This window comes from Petaurus breviceps, unplaced genomic scaffold (assembly GCF_028583685.1).
Source record: "Petaurus breviceps papuanus isolate PSGF00001 unplaced genomic scaffold, PetGlider_PUasm1.0 90823, whole genome shotgun sequence".
NCBI classification, from domain to species: domain Eukaryota; kingdom Metazoa; phylum Chordata; class Mammalia; order Diprotodontia; family Petauridae; genus Petaurus; species Petaurus breviceps.
In genome coordinates this window covers 6,693,209-6,716,878 of record NW_027187352.1, presented here as the reverse complement: position 1 = coordinate 6,716,878, position 23,670 = coordinate 6,693,209, and the positions used below count along the sequence as shown (strand labels likewise).

At 37.6% G+C, this 23,670-nt stretch overlaps 1 protein-coding gene across 7 annotated transcripts in view; it reads right to left on the bottom strand.

Annotated features, from left to right (window-relative positions):
• The window catches only part of EMSY (EMSY transcriptional repressor, BRCA2 interacting), a 91,930-nt gene that overhangs the window by 12,758 nt on the left and 55,502 nt on the right, over positions 1–23,670 (bottom strand). For 5 of the 7 annotated variants that reach the window (XR_011165008.1, XM_069070884.1, XM_069070885.1 and 2 more), the window contains 5 exons: positions 19,527–19,700; positions 16,225–16,423; positions 4,901–5,065; positions 1,978–2,133; positions 711–752 (listed from right to left, as the gene is read on the bottom strand). Coding sequence is in view for 6 of the 7 variants with exons in the window: in XM_069070884.1 (XP_068926985.1) it covers positions 711–752; positions 1,978–2,133; positions 4,901–5,065; positions 16,225–16,423; positions 19,527–19,700 (736 nt within the window). In the remaining variant the exon portion in view is untranslated. The remainder of the gene's footprint in view (positions 1–710; positions 753–1,977; positions 2,134–4,900; positions 5,066–16,224; positions 16,424–19,526; positions 19,701–23,670) is intronic. The other 2 variants (XM_069070888.1, XM_069070889.1) reach the window with 2 other exon arrangements.

Here is a 23,670-nt window from a genome sequence, read left to right as displayed (position 1 = left end):
TATTATCCCCATTTTAGAGTTAGGAGCACGAGGCAAACAGAGGTAAAGTGACTTGCCTATGGCCACCCAGCTAGTAAATGTTTGAGTCAGGAATTAAATTTAAGTTTTTCTGACTCCAGGCCCAAAATTTGACCTACTGCCTCAAAAATCTATTAACTTCTCTAAGCCTCAGATACTTCATTTGTAAAACTATGCTAATAACATCACAATGTGGTTATGGGAAAAGTGTTTTTTGTAAATTATTAAGCATAACATAAACATGAGCTAACATTATAAAAATTTAAACTATTAATATTACTACTAGATGCTTTTGGTTTATAACAAATCTTATTTTGCCCATGATTGAGGAAGAAGGGAAAGTGAAAAAGATTACAGCATGGAAACAAGAGGAAGAGAAAATGATAATGATCTTAAATGAGCCATGTAAATGGCTTAACCTGTTAATTAACATGCATTTATTAAATGCCTACTATATCTAGCCACCGGGATGATTGCTTCTTTTTATGCCCCTTATCTTCTCATAATGGGCAATGCTCATTTCTGAAAATGTCTTCTATTTTTTTATTCAAGTATGTCTTGCCTCACTTCAATCATTTATTATTTTATTCTTCCTCTAGCCGAAGTAGATAAATACATCCATACAAAGTATCTATTCTGACACCACAACTTTTCACCTATAATGGTACTACAGAGAGAAGTGCACCACTTACCTAAAAGGGGAAAAGCAACCTCTGTTCCCTCATCAGTGCGTTCTGAAAAGGATAAAGGAAAAAAAATCACAGGTCTCTTCTACCTTTACTATTATGTCATCTAGTCCATCCACAAGCAGTTAATACTGATCCCCAAACATGCTTGCTACTGCTTTCCCAAGCCTTCTGTTAAATGTCTCCAAAGAGTAGACTTTAAAAAAAATTATCTTTCTCTTTATGATTAGTCTACAGTCTTTTCATTATTTATTTACTTTATTTTTTTTTTTTTAAAGCAAAGTTTTTACTAGATTTTCTCCTCTAAGTGATTTTAGTCCATTATTCTTAATTATGTTTCTGGAATAATGCCAAGTAATGCCTTTCCTTCTTTGGTATTAACATCCTTCAAATATTTGGAAGCTTATGTTCTCCCTTAATCATCACTTAAGAAAACCATACAAATTTGATTCTTCAAATATTGCCTCGTAAGTCATTCCTCCTTGCCCTTTAATTATTCACAATGCTATTCTCTGAACTCCCTCCAGTTTGTACAAACCTTCTAGGTAATGAAGTGTTTAGAATAGAAAGCAGTATTCCAGGTGTGGTCTCAACAGAGAAGGGGAAAGAGAAGCTATATTATCTTTCCTGTTTAACATTTCTGTATATATCATCTAAAAATCTCATTAGCCTTTTTGCTGCCAAAATGCATTTTAAAATAAATATTTCGTTTGCTTTCCACCATAACCCCTATATAGTGAGGGGGATTTATAGCTATCCAGATTTCTCCTTTATATTAAATAATTGTGCTGGGATGTATTTTTAAACAGCTATCTCAAAATATTTCAAAGATGAACCTCATTTTACCATTTTTTTCTGCACCTGTAACCCCATCTACAGGGACATGTTTATGATCATTTCACAATCTTATATTATTCACAAACTATGTTAACATATTATCTGTACTTTCCAAATGTTAATGACAGGGCATATTCCAAAAATGATATGACTTAGCACTGGAATTCTACTGGAATAAATATTTATTCTTTCTTTCCCTTTGAATTAACACCATTAAATCCAAAAATGCAATTAACAAATATTTTTGTGTTGACTAGGTGTATGGCACTGGGGATATAAATGTAGATACAAGACAGACCCTGCTCCTGAGGAACTTCCAGTCCAATGAAAGCTAAAAACCTATTTCCACATAGCTATAGTAAAAGGGAACATCAGTCAGTTTTAAAGAGAACAGGTGCTTTTCCAGCCTTGGGGCATGACTTTTTTTGTCACTCACCAGTGGTGATATACTCAGTGACGAGCTCTGACTCCACCACAGCGATTGACGGACTCTCGGGAGAGCGCCTTTTTTCTTGGGCCATTTGAATAGGAACTGCCATTTGACTCAAGTCAATAGTGGCTTGTCTTGGTTTGGATTCCAATTTCTCCTTCACTGTTTAAGAGAGTTAGAAGGAATTTCATTTGCAGTTCAGACAATACCCAAACTAGAGTAGCACCTTGGGATATGGAACAAAAATTTTCAGTAGAAAAGTCCTGGAAGCTACTCAGGCAGTGGATAAAGTAGGGAAAGATGACTTCCCAGTGAGAAGAACAAACAAGGCCTCCTCACCCTTCTCCCCCACCACTACGCATTACGCAAAGCATGCTGAAGGAATTGGGTCATTTAGTTTAGAGGAGAGGAAACTTAGGGAGAATATGAAACCTGATTCAAGTATTCAAGCACAGTCATGGGAAAAAGAGATAACATTTATTCCGATTGGCTTCAAAGGGTATAAAGAGGAGCAACAGGTACAAGTTATAAAGAAGCAGACATAATCTCAACATGATGAAAACTTCCTAATAACCTAAGAGCAAGAGCTATCCAAAAAATGGAATGGGCTGCTTGGGAAGTAAAGGGGGCTCCCCTATGATCACAGATTTAGAGATCATTTTGTCTAACACCCTCATTTTACAGATGAGGAAACTGAGGCTCAGAGAGGTTATGTTACTTGCCCAATGTCATATAGGCTGTAAGGAACACTGGTAGGATTTCAACCTAGATCCTCCGATCACAAATGTAAAGCTCTTTTCAGTACATTTACACTTAACTCTTCAGGTAGGACCTGGAAGACTATTTCGGGATTTTATAGTTAAGGTGCAGTTTGAACAAGATAACCTCAGAAATCTATTCCGACTCTTAAGACTGTATAAGACTGTGTCTGGCTTTTCACAAGTACTCCTCCGGTATGATTTTTTTCCCATTTAGGTCTTCCTCAGATATCTGTTCTTGATTGTATTTGGCTAAAATGCTGGGGAACAAATAAATGAAATTTACCTCAGGTCACACCTTTTTGGGATGGCCTTAACCTAGACTTACCATTTTAGTTTGTTTTCCTAAAACATAAAAATCAGCCTCAAGAATAAATAACAACATAATTTTTCACATAATAGTTATGTGTCAATGAATGAAAACATATGGCAATAATAGTAACAGGTGTTTCTGTCCTGCAAAAAGTTTTGTAGATACAGCTAGAACCAGGAAAAAAATGAAGTGGAAGAAGGGCCCAGTGGGTAGAGGTATGTTCCCCTCTACCCAGGCCCATCCAATGGACTTTGTGTAAGCAAAGGTTGGAGTCAGGAGAGCTGGGTCTGAGTCTCAGCTCTGCTCCTAAGTAGCTGTTTACTCAGTTTCTCTGGGGATAATAACATTCACACTACATCATGAGTTTCTGGTGAGGATCAGATTATGTAAGGCACAATGTGTTCTGTGAGTATATAGCACTATACAAATGTAAATTACTTTTATTATTTTAAATCTCTGCTTAGGAACTTGGACTAGGAATGGTCTAGAGCTAGGTAAGGTGGAGAGAAATCAATAAACTGGTGAAAGGGATTGTGTCAGGCAGGGTCAACACAGAACAGATAAGGGGTTATTAAGTTTTGTTCTAGGCAAGGAATTATTTGAAGTCAGTCTGTACACAGGTGGTACTCAACAAACGGTAAATAATTAAATGGCATGGCCATTCTTGAGGTTTCCTCAGTGACTGCTCTCTGTGAAGACCCATGGGTAGTGCTCAAGAAGACAAGATGACCCATTATACCATAAGGAGGCATCAGGAGACTCTGTGGAGGACCAGGAATACAACCTACATTAAATTAAACTAACCCCACAGAATTCTCATCCAAAAGACTTGTTGGATGCTTAGTAAAGACAAAGAATCCTCTCAATAGACTTAGGATTCAATATACCCTGATGCCACTCTAAAACCTTTAGTAATTGAACAATGTTTCACTACTCAAACTATTGGAAGGCCAACAGATTTCTACTGCATGGATCCAGAAGAGTGTTTATATCAACAATACAATTTCTTTGCCATAATCTTAAAACACGAACAACTAGAGTCTGACAATTAACAAGCTAGTATGTGCACAAGAAGGATTAGTTACTCTGATTAACATTAGAGGGCAGTCCTAGAACAAATGCGGGAAATCAAATCAGCCAATCAACAAGCAGTTATGAATTAAGAAGCCCTCACTATCTACTGGATGCTGCCCACAAATACCAAGATGAAACAGTCCCTGCACCCTCAAGGAGTTCATATGCTACAAGAAAGAGAGAGGATGGCAGCTTTCAGTTCAACATAAGGAACGATGTTTTGACAATCAAAAACTTTCCAACAAGGGGATGAATGACCATGGCAAGAAGAGAAGTACCTTATGCTTGAGGCCTTCAAATAAAAACTATCAACCAAATAGGCTTTTGCACATCTAGGGAAGGGGTAGGACTAACCAGACCTCTGCAGTGCTTCTTCACCCTCAGCTAGGCTGTGAAGCAGAAGCTGCTCTGGATGTACTTTTAAGATTTCAAAATGGTTCAGCTAACATCAGCAAAGAGGGGAGTAGACCTTCCATTCCATCTTCTCTGTTCCTCTTGATTGAAACTATCCTAAATCCAATGCCCACAGTAGACAGGTTTTGTCATGTTGAGCAAGAAGGGGAGAGAAGAGTTTTACTTGTTTCTTTCCTCAGTTAACAATTCTGTTCTTTGTTCCTTTAGAGAACCTGCACATGTCAGACAAACAGGTTGGATCAATGATGACAGGTGAGCACAGGGGAATGAAATATGCCCAAGATGCAACAATGAATATATGGAATCAGTAATATGTGAAGATAAAGAATGAAGAGATGATGTTCATTCGAGGTAGCATGTAGATTCATACCTGTTGTCTGCTGGAGTTCTAAGAGAGCTTTGATTGTTGAAGTAGCTGACTGCGATTCACTGGATACATCCTGATAAATTATAGTAGGGCTAGTCTCCATTGCAATCTCATGTTCTGACCAATCCTGACGCCGGGAAGCAATTACATGAACTACAGGCTGGGAATCTGTTTTATATTAAGTTATAAAAACAAAACAAAAAAATCTTCATAAACAAAGATTTTTGTATAAAATTATTGGGGGTTTTTTAAACTTTTTTGTTTTACCTTGATGTTGGATGCAAATAACACAGAAGAGATACTCAATATTATAAATTACAAAGCTAACTTAGGGTTTCACTAACTTTACTTCATACTATATGTGTGTGTGTGTGCAAGTATGTGCCTGCTTATATATACACATATATAAGCATATATGTGTACAATAAATTATTTTTATATTAACAAAATTTCTTCCTGTTTCTGAAAATGATGTGTGCTTGAGAAGCAATGAAAGATGTTATTAAGGATATGTCTGGGAAGGTTGTTCATGTAATGACAAAACAACAGCTGGTCTAAGTGAGAAAATGGCACTCTGAAGATACTCAAAGAACCAGAAGAAAAAACCAGCAGATTGTGGGGATGTTCTATGGAAGATTTAACAATGAAAGCAGTCTGGCAGTAAGCATATGGACAAGGTTTGAACATAATGAGGTAAAGAAAAAGGTTATTAGAAACGAAATTATAAGTCCATAAGAATATTTAAAATTTCTACTGAATAGATATCAAATTTAATCAACAGTTCTTAATTAAATGTTTCTTCTTGGGGTAATAGAAAGAACACTGGACTGGGGCTCTACCAGTAATTAGTTACAAGACTATTAGCAGGTCATTTACTTCTCTGAGCTTCAAGATAGCTCTAAAATGAAGGGATAGGACTAAATGATCACTAAAGTTTCTTTTAAGATTTAAAATTATGTGATCTATGAGATGAAGGTATTGGGCTAAATGTAAGGTCCCTTTTGGCTATAACATTCTATAGTTTTATAGTACCTGTACCATGTGAAAGGCACCAGCTACATCAAATGAAAAGTGCAATGCATATCTTTTGCCCGTTGGGAATGCAATTCCTCCTCAACCATGCCCCAAGGGCTACTATATAATGCACCACAAAGTTTTCAACATCTGTCAGACACTGTGTGAACTAGTTGGAAGAAATTCATAGTGTTAACATTAGATTCACACTATGTTCCTTTCAATGATGTTTTTGAGTATGTGAGATATGCTTTTGTCTACATCAGTCACTTCTCAAACTTTCTTGTTTGCTGCATCATATTTTTGTGAAGCTGGGATTTTAGCAGCTGCTGTGATAAAAAACAAGCATGACATGAAAATCAATGAGGAACAGGAAATGAGGGTAGTGATGTTCAATCTGATTCCAAGGTTTGAAAAGCTGAGCAGTGTCCAACAGATGCCCACATCCCAGTAGTGATTGTGTGTAAGAATTAAAGAAAAATATTATTTTTTTCTTTCAATTTGTATGCATTTTTTCAAAGATCTACTGAATTGCTAGGACATAAATAATTATAACGTTTGTGGCCCCAAGTACTTAATAAATGAAATGGTTAGGCACTTATTTTGGCCTGGGGCACTGTAAAAAATTACTAAGACACTAAAGGGAGCCAGAAATGAAGAAAGTTTGGGAATTTCTGTTCTAGAAATTTACAGTATAGTACAGAAAATAAAAAATGCACACATAAGGATAACTAAAAATACAAGACATCCAGTGGTAATCAGTCAGTTAACATTTATTGAGTGCATATATGGTGAGGCACTGTTTCAAGTGCTAGGGATCCAAGGAAAGGAAAAAGATAATCCTTGCTCTCAAAGGGCTTTCAGTCTGATGGGAGAGACAACATACAAACAAGGTATGCTCTATATAGGTGGAACTAGAAATAACCAACAGAAAGAAGGCACTAGCATATAAAGAGGACTGGCAAAAGTTTCCTGTGGAAGGTGGGCTTTTAGCTAGGACTTGAAGCAAACCAGAGAAGAGAGGAGAGAGAGAAGAGGAGGGAGAAAATTCCAGGTATTTATTCATTCACTGAGACAGCAAGGTGTCACATAGTTGCTAAAGTGCTGAACTTGGAGTCTAGAAAGCCTACGTTCAAATCCTGACTCACTTACTGGCTGTGTTGCTCTGGGCAAGTCACTTAATATCTGTCAGTCTCAGTTTCCTCATCTGGAAAATGAAGATAATAATTACACCTACTCCCAGGATCATCAGGAGGAATAATTGAGAGCCTACATAAAGTGCTCTGAAAATCTTAAAGTGCTCTATATAAATGCTTGTTTATTGTACTTGTTCTTATATGCAAAATATGTTAGCCCCTAGGGGAGTTAGACAACTAGAGTTAGTTTTGATAAGCTTCAGTCCTTGCCTTTCATAGAGTTCATAGTCAAACAAGATATAAGACACAAACATAGACAACTAGAATGCTAAATATCACATGCTAGATACATGGAGTTGCAAACAAATTGCCATGTGAAGTCCTAGGAAGAAGGGTTCAAAGGTGTTAGGGAGGGCATCGTGTTAAAAAAAAATAAAAAGTGGCATTTTAGTTGAGCTTGAAAGGATGAGTAGGAATCCAATAAGCAAAGGGAAGGTGGGAAAACCCAGTAAAGAGACAGGATAGTTTGACCACAGAGGTAGGGCAAGGCACTGCATGTTTGGAGGCCAGGAGTAAAGGGTGGAAGGAAGTAGCAAAGAGCAGAATGGATCAGCGATATTCAATTCAGCACAATTAGGTGGTAAATCTCAAACTGGCATAGAAATGTTATTCTGAAGTGGAAAATGCCATTCTTATAGGGTAACCATGATGAAGCCAGCAATTCTGGAACCTCAAAAGAAAAATGAACCGTGTTCAACCCAGAGAACAGTTGCTAAAGATAAGAGTGTAGAATCTAAGCACCACTGGGAGTAGGTAATGAGAGAGAGAGAGAGAGAGAGAGAGAGAGAGAGAGAGACTTCCTCTGGCATATTCTTTCTGAGTTCACATATTTTCTTTTTCCTTAAAAGGAACCCTAGAAATGTACTCATTGTCTAAACTGTGTAGAAAGGAGAGAAGAAAGAAAAGAGGGAACAGCTTTCAGACTTGGGCATCTGGTTATGATGAAAAGATGAAAGAACAGGGAATTAGGAATCTGGTGCAGCATTTGTCTGAACCCAGGGAACCAAACCCCAGGGGTCAAAAGGTTTGGGGGCCTCAGCTTGGGGCTGAGAAATCTGGGAAGATTCAGAAATTAGTAAAGGAGAAAGCACTGGAACTTGGGGTAAGGATCTATGAATTGGTTCCAAGAAGGAAGTAGAATCCCTGGTAAATTCAATTACACCATCAAGACCTAAGGGTGAAGGGTTGAATGCTTCAGAGAAGCCTTAGACAGACCTTGAAGGAATCATGGGATTCAGATAAGCAGAGAGGAGACAGATAAATTAGCTCTATTCCACAGGAGCTGACTTTAGAATCAGGTCACGAGACAGCATATTAAAAAAAAAGAATGGCAAACTTTCAATGCTCTGAGTATCGTTTATTTCTGAAAGCCACAAAGTTCCCAAAAGAGGGAAAGAGGAGGTAGAAAGACACTGAAAAATTAAACAAAACCAATACATAATGGGGTCTGGAAAATGTAATTATAGTTTTGAGAGAGTTCTTTCTTATTTAAAGAATGTATTTTTTTCCCTAACACTCAAATATCACATACTCTCCTCTGAGGATATACAACTTCCCTTTATTTGCAATTTTGAAATTATGTGCCAATAAAGGAGAATGAAGTTAACAACCAATGCTAATGGTCAGTTCTGAGTTCCATGTGCAAAGTATAATTCATAGCAATTCTTCTAAGTAAATTGTATATACAAAATTCCAGAGAGAATCAATAATATAGGGGTCACAGAATCTCCTAATCCAATTCTTGGATTTTACAAATGGAAAACTGAGGCTCAAGCTTGGATCACTTGCCCAACAATATCTATTAAGTAGCAATCAATATTCAAACCCAGATCCTTTTACTTTAAATCCTGGGGCCTTTTTTCCCACAAAATGGCTAATTCTTTTCATATAGTCTAAAATCTCCAATCTCTGCAACGTTCTGACTAATGTACCATGTATTCAATGGCAGGACGTGGTGGTACCAAATGGCAAAGTGTGAGATTATAGTCCAACTGTAGAAGATGCCATAAATACCCAAATAGAAGGAAATTGAGGGAGAACTGAATTAGTAGTGAAATTGTGGGACAGAGGAAAAGGATAGGAAATTTCCACATCAAAAAATATTTTTAAAAAGATTATAAAGCCAAAATGAAACCTGGCATCCTTTTCCTCCACAAATGTTGAATTACACAGATTGCATTGAGAATACTATAATCAACTCAAGAGTCACATGTTTAAAGTCATTACTTTTTTCTGGACATATGCCATCTTGTCAATGAGAATGATGAAAGGATTTGGAAAAATGTCAAAAGAGATCTTACTGAAAGGACTATGGGTGGTGTTTAAAGAAGAGCACACTGAGGGGAGACAGAACAGCTACTTTCAAACATCTTAAGATCTGTCACGATGAAGAGGGATCAGATTTGTTCAGCTTGGCAATGGAAGGCAAAAGTAGAAGAAAATGGAGAAGGGGGGAAAAGTTACACAGAAACAGATTTCAGTTCAATACCAGCACAAACTTCCTAAGAACTAAAAGCTATCCAAAAAACAGAATGGGCTGCCTCAAGGATGAGTTTCCTATTGCAAGAAGTTTTCAAATAGCCACTGGAATGAATGCTTATCAGAAGTATCATAGACAGGACTCAGGTTTCAAGTCGGGAGTATAATGAGATGAGCCTGAGGTTCCATCCAATTCAAGGATTCTATGATGCTCTCTCCCAGTGCTCAGGACAGTAGGTGGTTTTACAAAATAGGAAAGCAAGAACGAAAATATTTCTGGCACTATTCAATTATAAGCTCCATTAGAGCAGAAAGGCAGCTTACTTAATTTATTTAGGTTCTTCCCAGAGTCTAATATGGAACTTCACAGCAGGCAATTAATAAATGTCTACTGAATTGAATTGCTAGAAAACAATAAAAAAAAGTCACAAATTGATCTGCCTAGCCAGAATTCATATTTTCATTATTTTCTCATATGGTCACTTATGGTAAGGCCCAATTAGCATCTCCTGCTTACTTTTGGTCAGACTTTTATGTATCTCCTAAGTGTATAGGTAAACTTAGCACTGATTAAAGCTGGTAGCTACCTGAAAGAGCCTCCTGCATAGAAAGAACACATTGGACATATTCCTAGCTGCCTCTGCTAACATAGCTGCCTATTTGGGAGCCTCAAGGGAAACCCCTTTGGAGATAGTCTTAGCTCACCGAGCTTAATACCTTTCTTTATGTTGTTTACACAATTATTGGAGTCTTCCTTTGACCTGCCTTTCCTCCTTTCACTGACTCTTGCTTTGGCTCTTGATGCTAATCAGTCTCCCCTGTCTGGACCCACTACTTGCTATCTTAATGTCCACAACTTCAGCACACCAACCTCTATCTCTAAGCACTCCCTGAATTCTATGCTGAGCAAGTTTTTGCTGAATGCTTCACAGGAAAACCCCAGTTCCCAAACTTTCCTTGCCCTGCTGCCAGGTGGTTGGTCCTAGATCCAGAGAGATACCCAAATGCCATAAAATGCCTTAGTCCACACCCTTGAAGCCTCTCAGGCATCCCATACCTCGAGCACTATAGCACAGCAGGTCAAACTGAACACCACCCAAGTTCCTCCTTCTAGTCTTACTTGCTTTTCATTCTTTATTCTCTTGACTAAAAGCAGACTCAGGGTTTTCTGCATGAGAGAATGCTCTAAACATACATTTTCCTTGCTAGTATGTCAAAAGAGGCAGAAAGGACCTCAGAGATCATCTGTTTTAACTCCTTCCTTTTATAGATGACAAAACCAAGGGCTCAAGAAGCAAAATGACTTGGTCAAGGCCACAGAGGTAGTAAAGCTCAGGTCTCTATTATCTTTTCATGTATTTCTATCTAGCTCAAGGCTAATCTCTCATTAGTAATTCTCTTAGAGAATATTAAGATTATCTCAGTACAGAAAACTGCAGTACTGACAGTAGGACAGCCTAATCTGAGTGCTCACAGATATCTCAGACCCATGTTTTGCAAGTATATACCCCTGTCATGAAAGGCAGATACAAGCTCTCTCTCTAATCAGTCTAATCTTGTTCAATAATAATAAATAAAATCAGCAACTCACATTTCTATAGTGTTTTCCCCATAAAACCATATGAGGTAGGTAAATGAAATATTATTACCCCTATTTTACAAATGAGCATACTGAAGCTCAGAGAGATGGAATGACTTTGACAGAGTCATACTCCAGGTTTTCTTGACTCCATGTCCAGTATTCTTTCTTCATACATCAGAACCAGGCTATGCCCTTGCCCATGCCACACAAGGGCACTAAGGTCAACCAAAAGGCCATGGATATATGGTCCACCAAGCCTAAATATAACACAATAACCAAAGAAGGAAAGCCAAATGTACCTTCAGACAGAAGAAATGGGTCTTCAGTCTCATCCTGAATCAGCTATTTGGTTATTCTTTTAACAGTCAGGTGCCATTACTGAATCCCAAGAAATAATCCAGAAGTAAGCCCTAAATTTTTCTTCTCTTTTGGCCCACAAGAGCAGTCACTAATGTTCTGGAATGTGCGTGGGAAATCAAGGGATAGCCATCATGGGGAAAATTGGATGGACTCTTTTAGAAAAAGGAAAATAATCCAGGGATCCAGCAAACTTGCAAAATAAGATAATTATTTTGAATGAAAACTCAACTACTTGGTGAATATAATACTACTGCCATATGTGATTCTGTTGATACAATACTTAGTCTTCTACAAGACTGCCAGCCATCATAGGATTATATAATCTAAAATTGGACTTCAGAGATACACCTGGTCCAATCCCTTTCATTTGACAAAAGAGTAAAGTGAGACCCAGGGAAGGAAAGTGATTTGCTCAGGGTCACACAGGTATTAAGTAGCAGAGCCAAAATTTAAACCCTGGTTCTTGGATCAGATCTAGTGTTCTTTCCACTATTATGCTGTATCCCTTTCTCAAACCAAAAATATAATCTCCTTTTTACCCTATCCTCTCTGCGTCCCCCTCCCCCCCAAAAAAAACCCCAGTAGAATGAACATAGGATTACCAGTAAAAGACTGTGGCCCTATCACTTACTAGTTAAGTGATCTTAAGCAAGGGAAGATACATTAATACATCTCTATTTCTTCATTCATAAAGTGGGGATAACAATCCCTGTCCTTCCTAATTCAAATAATTATAGTTTTAAAGATAAGGAAACTGAGAACCAGAAGTAAAAGGACTTGCTCAAGATCACATAAGGTGAGTTTAGTAGACCTTCAAAAAATTGCTGTGAGAATAAAATTGAATAATACATATGAAAGTTCTTTAAAAGAGCACTACTCTAGTGGGAGGTATAATCATCTAAACCAATCAGTTTGACAGCCGACTTTGCTGGAATACATCGACTGCCTATCATTCAGAATGCTTGTGTGCTCTTCTGCACAGCAAAGAATTATCTGAGGCAGATTTCAAAAGTGGGAAATATGGGTTATGTTGTAGAGGGCTTATGATCCAATGAAAATAATAGGAAAAACAAACCATCTCAAAGAAGCAATCTATTACAGAATCACAAAGTCAGCGCTAGAAGGCACTTCAGAGATCACAGTCCAAAACTGTCAGTTTATAGATGGAGAAAATGAGGCCAAAGAAAATGTAATACAGGTGCCCAAGGTTGCACAGCAAACTGATGGCAAATTTGACAAAAACATGAGAAAAATTAGTAACTCAGCATTTTGAAATGCCATGACAGCAAAAAACATGAGAGAGATTTTCCTAACAAGTAGAAGAGTGACCTACAAATGAGAAATTTATATTTGAAAATCATCTGTTTGAGTATTCCCGAACCAACAATTCCAAAGGCTGAGATCATATAGTATGTAGATGCAGGCAGAAAACTCTCCTTTTTATTCCCATGTAAGAAACCTACGTTTTTTATCTTTTAATTTTATCTGCAGAAGAAAAGCTTCTACTATAAAGGCAAACTGGTTCCTTACCAAAGATGCTATAGTGAGTTCTGTCTAACTAGCAGTCTTTAGGATATCCATCTGCTAGTGAAGCCAAAGGGATAGTCCCACTTCAGGTAGGGTTTGGATTAACTTACCTCCGAGGTACCTTCCAACCCTAAGATTCTCTAACTATGGTTCTCTAATTAAAAAATAAAATGCAGGGAATATAAACACAAATAAATAAAATAAGAAAAAAAGCTTGTCTGCTAGTCAAGTTAACAAGAACTTATTAAATGCCTCCTGTGTTCCAGGCACTGGGGATATAAAGAAAGGAAAAAGATAGTCCCTGATCTCAAAGATTCACAGTCTAATGGAGGAAACACATGTAAACAACTACGTAAGACAAGACACATACAAGATAAGTTGGAGATAATCAGCAGAAAGAACGTACCAGCATTAAGGGGGATTGAAGGGCTTCTTGCAAGAAGTGGGATTTTAGCTGGGACTTGTAGGAAGCCAGTAAAGCCAGAAGGCAAAGATGAGGAGGAAGAGAATTCCAGGCATGGAGCACAACCAATAAAAAAGCAAACGGTCAAGAGATGAGAGTTCAAGAACAACAAGGAGGTCAGGGCCACCATACAGTGTAAGAAGGCTGGAAAGGCGGGAAGGAGGGAAGTTATGAAGGGCTTTAGAAGCCAAACAGCTGACAATAAGAATGTAATTTCTAAATACCAGCATATAACAAAATCCAGAAGATACTTGCTGGATTATTAACATTCTATTATATATCACATAAAATAAACATACAACCAATTGTAGCTGTGAACAGGTAATAAATAGTGGAGCCAGGTAGAGCAAATCCTGGAAGACGTCATATTCCAGAAACTACTCAGCAATGGTTTAAAGGAAGGGATATGTATGGTTTGGAAAAGAGAAGAGGGGGAAAGACACGAGGGAGTTGAAAGGGATGTCTCCAAGAGAAATAAGAATGAGTAGAGTGAAGCAAATCCAAAAAGTCTCATTTTCCAGAGTGATTTAAGGTTTACAAAGTACATTTCTTACCACAACCCTATGAAGTAGGCAGTGGAAGGATATTCTTCTTATTTTACAGATGAGGAATGATGCAACTTGCCCATTGAAATAGAAAGTGTTAGGGCTATGATTCAATTCCAGTTCTTCTGACTCCACTGTCAGTGCACTTCTCACTAAACCATTAGGATTACATAATGAAAGCCAGAAGGGATCCTAGAGATCATCTAATCCTGTGGTGCCAAACTCAAATAGAAATGGTAGCCATTAATCTGTACATAAGGATCCTTGCAGGCCACATAATGACTTAGTTTTAACATGGAATATTATCTATGTCTTCCTATATTATGTTTTATTTATTTTGTTAAATACTGTCCCATTACATTTTAATATGGTCTGTGGCATACTAGAGTGTTGTGGGCCACATGTTTGACACTTTTGATCTACTCCAAGAGAGTGGAACTGATTGCCCAAGGCAAGTGGCAGAGCTGGGATTCAAACTCAATTTCCAGACTCTAAGTTTATGGCCCTTTTTCTACTACATCACTGCATACCTGGAGCAGAGGATCTAAACATGGGCACAGTGGAGCTGGGAGAACTTTGGTAATTGGCAGGAGTGAGAGGCTGGTGAAGGGCTTTAAGGTTCTGATTAGGAGTTCAAATTGATTCAAGAGGCAAGTTGGAGTCAATATAGACTTCTGACACTTCTATGACGTTTAGTCAAACATTTTCCTCCGTCACTCCTCACCCATGGTCAGGTTTATCCCTCCTCAGATCCAGGAATAAGGACTTCAAATAGCATGAGATTCTAATTACTAATATCCTCCTCTTTAATTATCGAAAACAGGCAAGAAAACAGATTTAACACTAATTGCTTGGGAATCATGGCTCTAAACAGATATAAAATACCTGTCAAAAATATGGTCAGAAATTTCATAGTTCCTTGATAAGCATTATAATGCAGGACAGGAAAACAAGTTTTATTAAATTCATTATACATCCCATAGATTATTTCTAGCTCTGTGACCCTGAGTTAGTCCATTCCCTTCTCTGGGATGTAGTTTATTTGTAAGGAGGAGCAGATTAGATGATCTCTTAAGATTCCTTTCCAAATCTTAACATTCTATGATCTTGCCTCTTATCAAACATTCAGACATGCTGAATAGACTGAGCTCTCCCTGCCCCCACCCCAAAACCCAAAACCTCTAAGAAATAGTTTTAAATATTTAGGTAAAAACTATGATAATAGTGAGATAAAGGCTAAGACCAATTTACACTGTGGGACAAGAGGCCAGGACTAAGAGACAGTAAACCTGGGTTCTAATCCTGTCTCTGCCACTAAATTGTAATATTACCTTGAGTAAATCTCTGAGTCTCAGTTTCCCATCTGTAAAATGAAGAGGTTGGACTCAGTAAATTACCTCCTACCTCTACCAATCTATGAATTCAGCTCAATTCAGTTAGTCAACAAGAACATATTAAGTGCTTATATTATGTGCCAGGCACTGTGCTAATAAGCATTATGGAGAGGAAAAAAAAAAAAACCCTGTTCCTGACCTCAAGGAGTTCCCATCTCTCTGAAAGTCAGTCATCAAGGTGCTCTCAGGCTTTTGGTTTAATGGAAAGACTGGACAAGTAGTCCAAAGACCTAGGTTCCAGTCTGAGCTCAAGCAGGGAGTCTTAATGCCAAAAGAATAACAGCAGCTCATTTTGGTGGCTATTAAAAACTCACAGAAGGCTTTCCTCCAAACAGCTCTAAAGGACAGATCATGTCAAGTTTTCTATCTCCACTGAACCAGGAAGGAAAATAAGGTTCAGTGAAAGGGCAAGCCCATGGTCAGACAACTCCCAAGGCTAAAAGCCAGGGTCCTAGCAATGCTCTCAGTCACCTCCTTTCTCTGAGATGGAGTCTCATCTTTAAAAGGAGGAGTATGGACTATTTTACCAGCTTTAATATTGTATGCATTTAAGTAGTGGAAGCCATTTTTGTTTATCATCTAACAGCTGAAAAAATTATGCACACAGTTTTTATTAGCATATACAGTAGTACTTCATTTTGGTTTTCACAAGCTTTTGAGTTGGAGAGGGAAAGCAGTAATCCCACTTTATAACTGAGGAAGCTGAAGTTCACTAAGACTAAAAATTAAAGTTTAAAAAGGAGAAACTGGAAGTGAAGTAGCTCTTACCTTGGGAGCTTTGGGAGGATTCAGTAGAAGAGGAGCTACTGTCTGTATAGCTCTGTGGTTCTTCTTTCACCTCCTGAACAGATGCAGCCCCAGCCTCAGCAACCCTGGAGGCTTGCTGTAAGGTTTCCGTTACAAGCTGTCTTGTTTGCTCACTAACAACTGTGGCTTGAAATGTCACTGGTTTTGGTTTGATGAGAACCTGGAAGAAAGGTAAAAACCTGCCTAGTTGTAATTTTAGAGCCATTTAAAGAGCTAAATTCATATTTAAGAAGTCTGAGCTAGCCTTGAATTTTTTTGACATAAAACTAAAACAATATAAACTATGTAGTTAAGGTATTTTGTGCATAATTCATACAAAACTATGGGAACATACCTTATTCTATATTTCAAATATCGAAACCCACATCCAGCTTACCAAGTATCACATCTCTTATAAAAAAATAAAGCCAAGATTCTCAACAGCACACTCATGGAATAAGACTTAGTCTTGAACTGCAAAGGATTAATTTTAAGCCAAGCAGGGTAGTGAACCAATAAATTATCAGAAACCCAACAAACATTACAAGGATTATTACAATTTGTTTCTATCATTCATCCAGTATGAAAATATTCACAGTAAACAGAAAAAGAGCACAGATATGTGGTGGTAGTCAGTAAGACTAGGAGCTTAGAGCCTACTCCTTTTAGCTGAGTCATGATCATTTTCTTGACAAGTCTCACAGCAGTGATGAGAGAGGGTTTTGCTTCTCCTGAGCTGACACTTGGATGTGATTCTTCTACTAACTGTTATGTGATCAAGGGCCAGTCAGATCCCCTCTATCGCCTGTTTCCTTACATGTCAAATGACAAGGCTGGATGATCCCTTACAGCTATGTGTTAGAATGTTCAACATTCCAAGATCTCTGCTTGTACCAACACACCATTTCACAAGATTCCTTCTGTCCATAATATTCTTTGTTCTCAGGTCCCTTCTAGCTCTAGGCTTCTAATGTCCTAAGGTCACTTTCTAGCTCTAGCATTCTATGTTCTTTTTCCTAATAGTATATGCTTAAATAGTATGTGAATAAAAAGATTAAATACAAGAAGGAATAAGTAACCAGAAGACTATGAAGATGATGAAAAAAATTTATATAATTTTAGGATAAATAAGAGATGCTTGTAAATTTCATGAAAGGGATGGATGTGTCACTTTTTGATTAAATGAGAAGACAAATGTCTTAAGAAGGGGAGGGAGAGAATTTGGAACTCAAAATTTTATTGAAAAATGAATGTTAAAAATTGTCATTAAATGGAATTGGAAAAAATAAAATATTCTTTAAAAGAAAAAATAAATGAGAAGACAAGAAAATATACATTAAAAAATAAGTTTGGGGGAAAAATGTATACAATCTGGCAACATACCAAAAAGCTACAAAACTTAAAATATTTTTTAATTCAGCAATTCTAATTCTTGGACCATAGCCTAATGTTACTAAGAGGAAAAAGGACCTATTACTACCGAAATATGTGTAGTTGTTCTATTTTTAAAAGCTGAAAAACTGAATCAACCTACATGACAAACAATTGGTGAGTGGCTGAATAAACTGTAGTGTTTAAATGTTAATGGAATACTAAGTTCTCTTAAAAAAATATTAATACAAAGAAATATGCAGATATATAGACTGATGCAAAGCAAGGACAGCAGAATTCAAAGTACACATCCACACATCCACCCACCCAGACATTTACCCACTCACATTCCAATGTATAAGAATGGCAACAAATCTTTACAAATACACAGATGGAAGCAATCAGAAGAGAAACACTCAAACTCTGACTGTTGTTTTATTAAATTTTAAGGGAAGGGGACTGCACCTATGATTTCACTGCCATAGAGAACTTTGGTGAAGAAATTCCTTCTACTAATGCAGGCTAGCACCTTCTCTGCCACTGAGGGTCTTAGAGAGTGGCTAAGGGACCTGAAAAGATTAAGCAATTTGCTCTGGGTCACACAGCCAGTACGTGATATATAACTTGATCCCAAGTCTTTTTTCCTCTAAGTCATGTGTGAACACACATATATACATAGACCCAGAGGAAAATATATGTATCTTCCCACAAAGTTACACACGAGTAGAGATATTAAATTACTATGTATACAATGTGCTCATACATATCAACACAGGCATACACATTATATGTACGTATAATATATATTAAATAATTATTTTCCTCATCTTTTTGAAGTAAAAATATAAATAACTGAGGTTTTATTTGGGTTCACATACATAATCTATTTGCAAGTGTTGAGAACAGATAGTGTTACCTACCTCACTCACTGAGCAGTGGTAAGGTACAAATGAAATAATGTAAAAACAAGATTTGTAAATTGTAAAGTGCTATGTAAATGTCACTTGCCATGCTTCTCTTGACCCAGTCCTGATACTGTTCTTTTCAAATTTGCCTTTGAAACCTTCCAGGTTTGTATTCATTAATATGCCTTCCTTTAAAAAAAAAAGTACCATCCTCTATTGTGGTAAAGGGACTTGCTTCAATTATTGGCCATACAGTTAATGGTGTGTCTGTCAGAGGAGGCTCAGTCTAGCTCTGGGAAGAAAGGATAACCACTGTTAGGTGAAGTGACAGTGTAGATCTCTGGTCACAGTAACCCAGGATAACACCTAGAAAGACTGTGGATGAGATTAGCATCTTGTTGAAGTAATACTCATACTGATAAAATCATGATTCTTCAGATGAAGTAAGGCTACACCTGAGGTCAAAATTAAGATGAAAAGAATTTACTTTGGGGGTGCTGAAGATTTATACCCTCATCACCACCAGTCCAACAACTATCAAAGCTGGTTTCAATGGGATGAGACTCCTCATTTTCTAGTCAAGGGCACATCCCAGAAAACACAAATCTCTAAAGATATGTGGACCAATCTAAAGTGCTGAGACATACCAGCCTTATGAAAATAAACAATTATATATAGATTCTTGTGGGACCAACCACAATTGAAAGTAATTTGCTTTTATTTTGGATAAAAGATTCAGAACTGAAAAGGATCTTAGAGATCAATCATTTAGTTCAACCTGTTCACTTTACAGATGAGGAAACCAGGACACAGAAAAGTGAATGACTCAATGATACAAAGTAGCAGACCCAGAATTAGAACTGCAGTGTCCTGATAACACATCTGGTGCTCTTTCCACTATGATACAGATGTTGGAACACTGGATATGCTGGAAACTTTTGAATTCTTGGATATCTCTGACCTCAAAAGAGAAAACAGAAATAAAATCACAGTATGTGACCCATGTACCTGTGTTTTGCCTTGCTGCCCATAAACAATTTTTGTTGGGATGATTTTAGCTGCTGGCTGAACCGTAGAGCCTATTCCTTTTGGCTGAGTCACGATCATTTTCGTGATGGGTCTCGTAGCAGTGATGATAGCCGGTTTTGCTCCTGCTGGCACTGCCTGAATAGTCTTTTCTCCCTAGAGCAAAGCCGAAGTTTGCATGTTAGATTTGAACCTTTAATAGAGGAAGCAAAGGAAAAGACAAGATGTTATGAGGCACAGTGCAGTGTGTTACAATGACATTAAAGACTTTCCATAATCTGGTCCCAACCTACCTGTTCAGCCTGTATTTCACACAGTCCTTGCCATGTGCTAATACAATATCCAGTTCGGCTGATTAATGCTCAGGAGCAGGATCTGGGTCACATATATCTTTGTATACCCAGGGCCTAGCATAGGATCTTGCACATAGTAAGTGCTCAAAAATGTTTAATGAGTTGAATTGAGTGTGAATTGAACCAGAGCTTTTAAGGTGTTCATAGAATGAGAGAACTGTTGGAACAGCCATTAGAAGGTATAATAGGATCCCTCGCCACCCCCTCAACTCACACAGGAATGCCTTTTACAGCATCTCCAACAAGCGATCATTCTGCCTCTGCCTGAAGACCTCTGGTGAGGTGAGCCTGTTCAACATTTGGACAACTCTGTTATGATGTATTTCCTCACATCAAGTCAGTCTTCCTCTCTGTAACGCCCACCCATTGCTCTCAGTCCTGTATTGTGGAGCCAATCAGGACAACTCTAATCCTTCTTCCACAGGACAGTCCTTCAAATGCTTGAAGACAGTTACCATGTCTCCCTTGTCTCTTCTCCAGATCAAACATTCCCAGTTCCTTCAATTGATTTTTCTAGGTCATGGTCTTGAGTCCCCAATCACCTTAGTCACCTTTCTCTGCATGTACTCTGGTTTATCAATGTCTTTTCTACAGCACTAGGACCAACGATGTTCTACACATAGTTCTACAAAAGTTGCCTCACTTCTAACCCAAACCTTTCTCATGTCACTCCCTATCCCCAGTGTTGAAGTCTTACCCCTTCTTGCTGGAATACTACCTTTTTAATGGAGATTTTCCTAATGCCTTTGATAGGAGTACTCCCTCTCTCCTCAAGACTTCCTGCATCTTGCCTGCACGTCTATTATATACTACTAGATTGCTCTGAATGACAGCAATTTGCACATAAAATCTCGTCTACTAGAATGTAAGCTTCTTATGGGCAGAGGCTCTCTCAGATTAATCTTTGCATTCCAGTACCAAAGTATAGGCCTTGCACATAACAGGCACTCAGTCATTTGTTGCAAGTTGAAAAAATAAACATTCAAAGTAAGAGGATCTTGTTAGAAAGGACCTTATTATTGATAACTACTTTTCATGTCTGTAGAGCTCTACAGTTTAGAGACCACTTTCTTCCAAACCCTTATAGCAATGCAGTAGAAAGAGCACTGATTAGAGTCAGATCTGGGTGTAATGCCCACTTCTGCACTTCCTAACTGTGGAGCGCTAGCCCAGTACCTTCACTTCTGAGATCACGTCCTCATCCCTAAAGTGAAAACTGCATCAAGTGACTTATGTCCATGGTCATGTCTGACTCTAAATCTTAGGATATTGGGACATCTAATTCAACCTCCTATGCAAGGAAAGAACTTTCAACCCTTGATGTTCTTCTTTTATTTGGATAGAATATAAGCTCTAAAATACACTGCACAAATATAAACTGAAGACAGGGGCAGTTTCATTAGTGTATTTCTGCCCCAGTGGTTAGCACAATATACAATAATATACATATGCTAATATATGTAAATCTCTTTGCAGACCTCAAAGCATTATACAGGATATCTCAGAAATCTCAGTTTAATATTATGCTATTTAAGGTACTGAAGCTCAAAACTGCACTAAAATTTCTGGGGAACCCACTACAGTGCTTTGAGGTCTGCAAAGAGATATAGATATATAAAATCTCATTTGATTGTCGCAACAACCATGTGAATAAGACACCATTATCATTTCCATTTTAAAGATGTGTAACCTGAGTCTAAAAGAAGTTAGGTGACTTGTCCAGGATTACACAATTAGTAAGCATCTGAAGCAGGATTTGAACTTGACCTGATTCCAAATATGGTACACTATCTACTAGCGACCCCATATGGGGTCACGACCCACAGTTTATGAAGTGCTGAAGGGGTCATGATTGGAAAAAGTTTAAGAAGCCCTACACTATACCACCTAGCTGCTCATTTTTAAGGTGCTTAATAAATGCTTGTTTACTGATGGATGAATTCGTAAGGGTATTAATCCCATACATTAATATAAGACTTAACAGTTTTCAAAATAGTTGCATATGAATTGACTCATTTGGCCCTCACCACAACACTGTTAGACAAGCTGTACAAGTATGATTAACTCCATTTAAAAGATGAAGAGGCTGGAGCTGAAAGAGGTTAAACTATCTGCCTATATTCCTAGAGACAATAAATGGCAAAACTAGAATGACAACTCAGGTTTTCTGTGCTATTCTATTTCTCTGCACTGAAAGGAATCACACTATATAGCATGCCTAAATGACATGTCCAAAACTATTCATAGCCCAATTAATAGTCTCAATTTAATATAAAAAAATAAAACAAATTCCTTACTTTCTCTTTAGTAATTAAAATACACTGCACAAAATACTATACAGCATGCCAGTAATAAAGCATATTAGACAGCAATCAAATCCTTGCCTAAATGTTCCCCACACAAGAGGAAAATACACTGAACAGACAGTTATCATTGGACTGCTGCAATGAAGGAAGGAAACAGGCATTTACTAAGCACCTATTATTTGTTAGGCAGTCCTAAGTGCTTTACAAATAATGACAGCTAATAAGAATAATACTAACATCTAGCATTTATTTAGTTCTTATTTATTATGTGCCAGGTGGTGTGCTGAACACTTTGTAATTATTATTTCAAATCATCCTCACAACAACCCTGTGAGGTAGGTGCTATTATTATCCCATTTTACTGGTGAGGAAACTGAGGCAGGTCACAAAGCTAGGAAGCGTCTGAGGTTGGATCTGAATTCTGGTCTTCTTGACTCCAGGTCTGGTTTATCTACTGTGCCATATAGTGGCTTCTAAAGAAAAGCAAAACACATCACTATAACACTTTAAAGTCTATAGTGTTTTTCTCATAACATTCCTGAAGAAGACAGTACCTTTTCTATTTTTGTAAATAGAAAAGGAAACAGAGGCCAGAGCTGGGGTCTGAACCTCAGTCTCGTGGCTTTATGTCCAGTGCAGCACTTCTTTTGTGTCACTGCTGGGGTGTCCACAGCACCTTCTAAGTCTGACAGCTAAAGGGTTTACCACTATCCTCTTGTCATCATTTTCCTCTCTGTGGACCAAAGTCAAATGTGTTTCAATATTATTCACAGCTTAAGTCACATTCCACTCAGATTTCAGCACAAGAAAATCATACCAAACTAATTTCTTACTTGAAAATTAAAAAACCTGAAAAATGTGAAATCACAGATCATGTTTGTCTTAACTTTTGCCTTCATTTTTTTACTTTCTTGTTTATTCTTAACTTGCAAACATGAGAACAAAAACTGCTGTTTTGATAAAATCTGTTAAGGCCCCTGAATGAACTGGCATAAAGCAATCACTCAGAGGGTGTTTATTGAATAGAGAATTTAGAAGTCAGAAATGACATCAGATCAACTGGCCCAATCATCTAAATTTAAAGAGAGAAAGACAGGCCAAAAAAGGGCCTGGAGATTTGGCCAAGGTCACATGAATAATTAGTGGTAGGTATGGAACTAGAACTTCCACTATAACATGCTGTAGGATTAAAGGTTAACAAAAGCAATGTGCTTGAGCATGAGGCTCAAGTTACTAGTTATTAAAAAAAAAATACAAAAAATTTTTGCCATGCATTTCCACCCACTACCTCCACCCTCACCCTCACACATACACACACACACACACACATATATATATATATACATAGAACAACCTTTATAGAAACAGCTTTAGGCAAATATGATATAGTCCGTATATAGATATCTACTCATTTACAGATGAGTAAACTTACCTATTTATGGTTGTGGTGGGTCCTCACCCAAATAT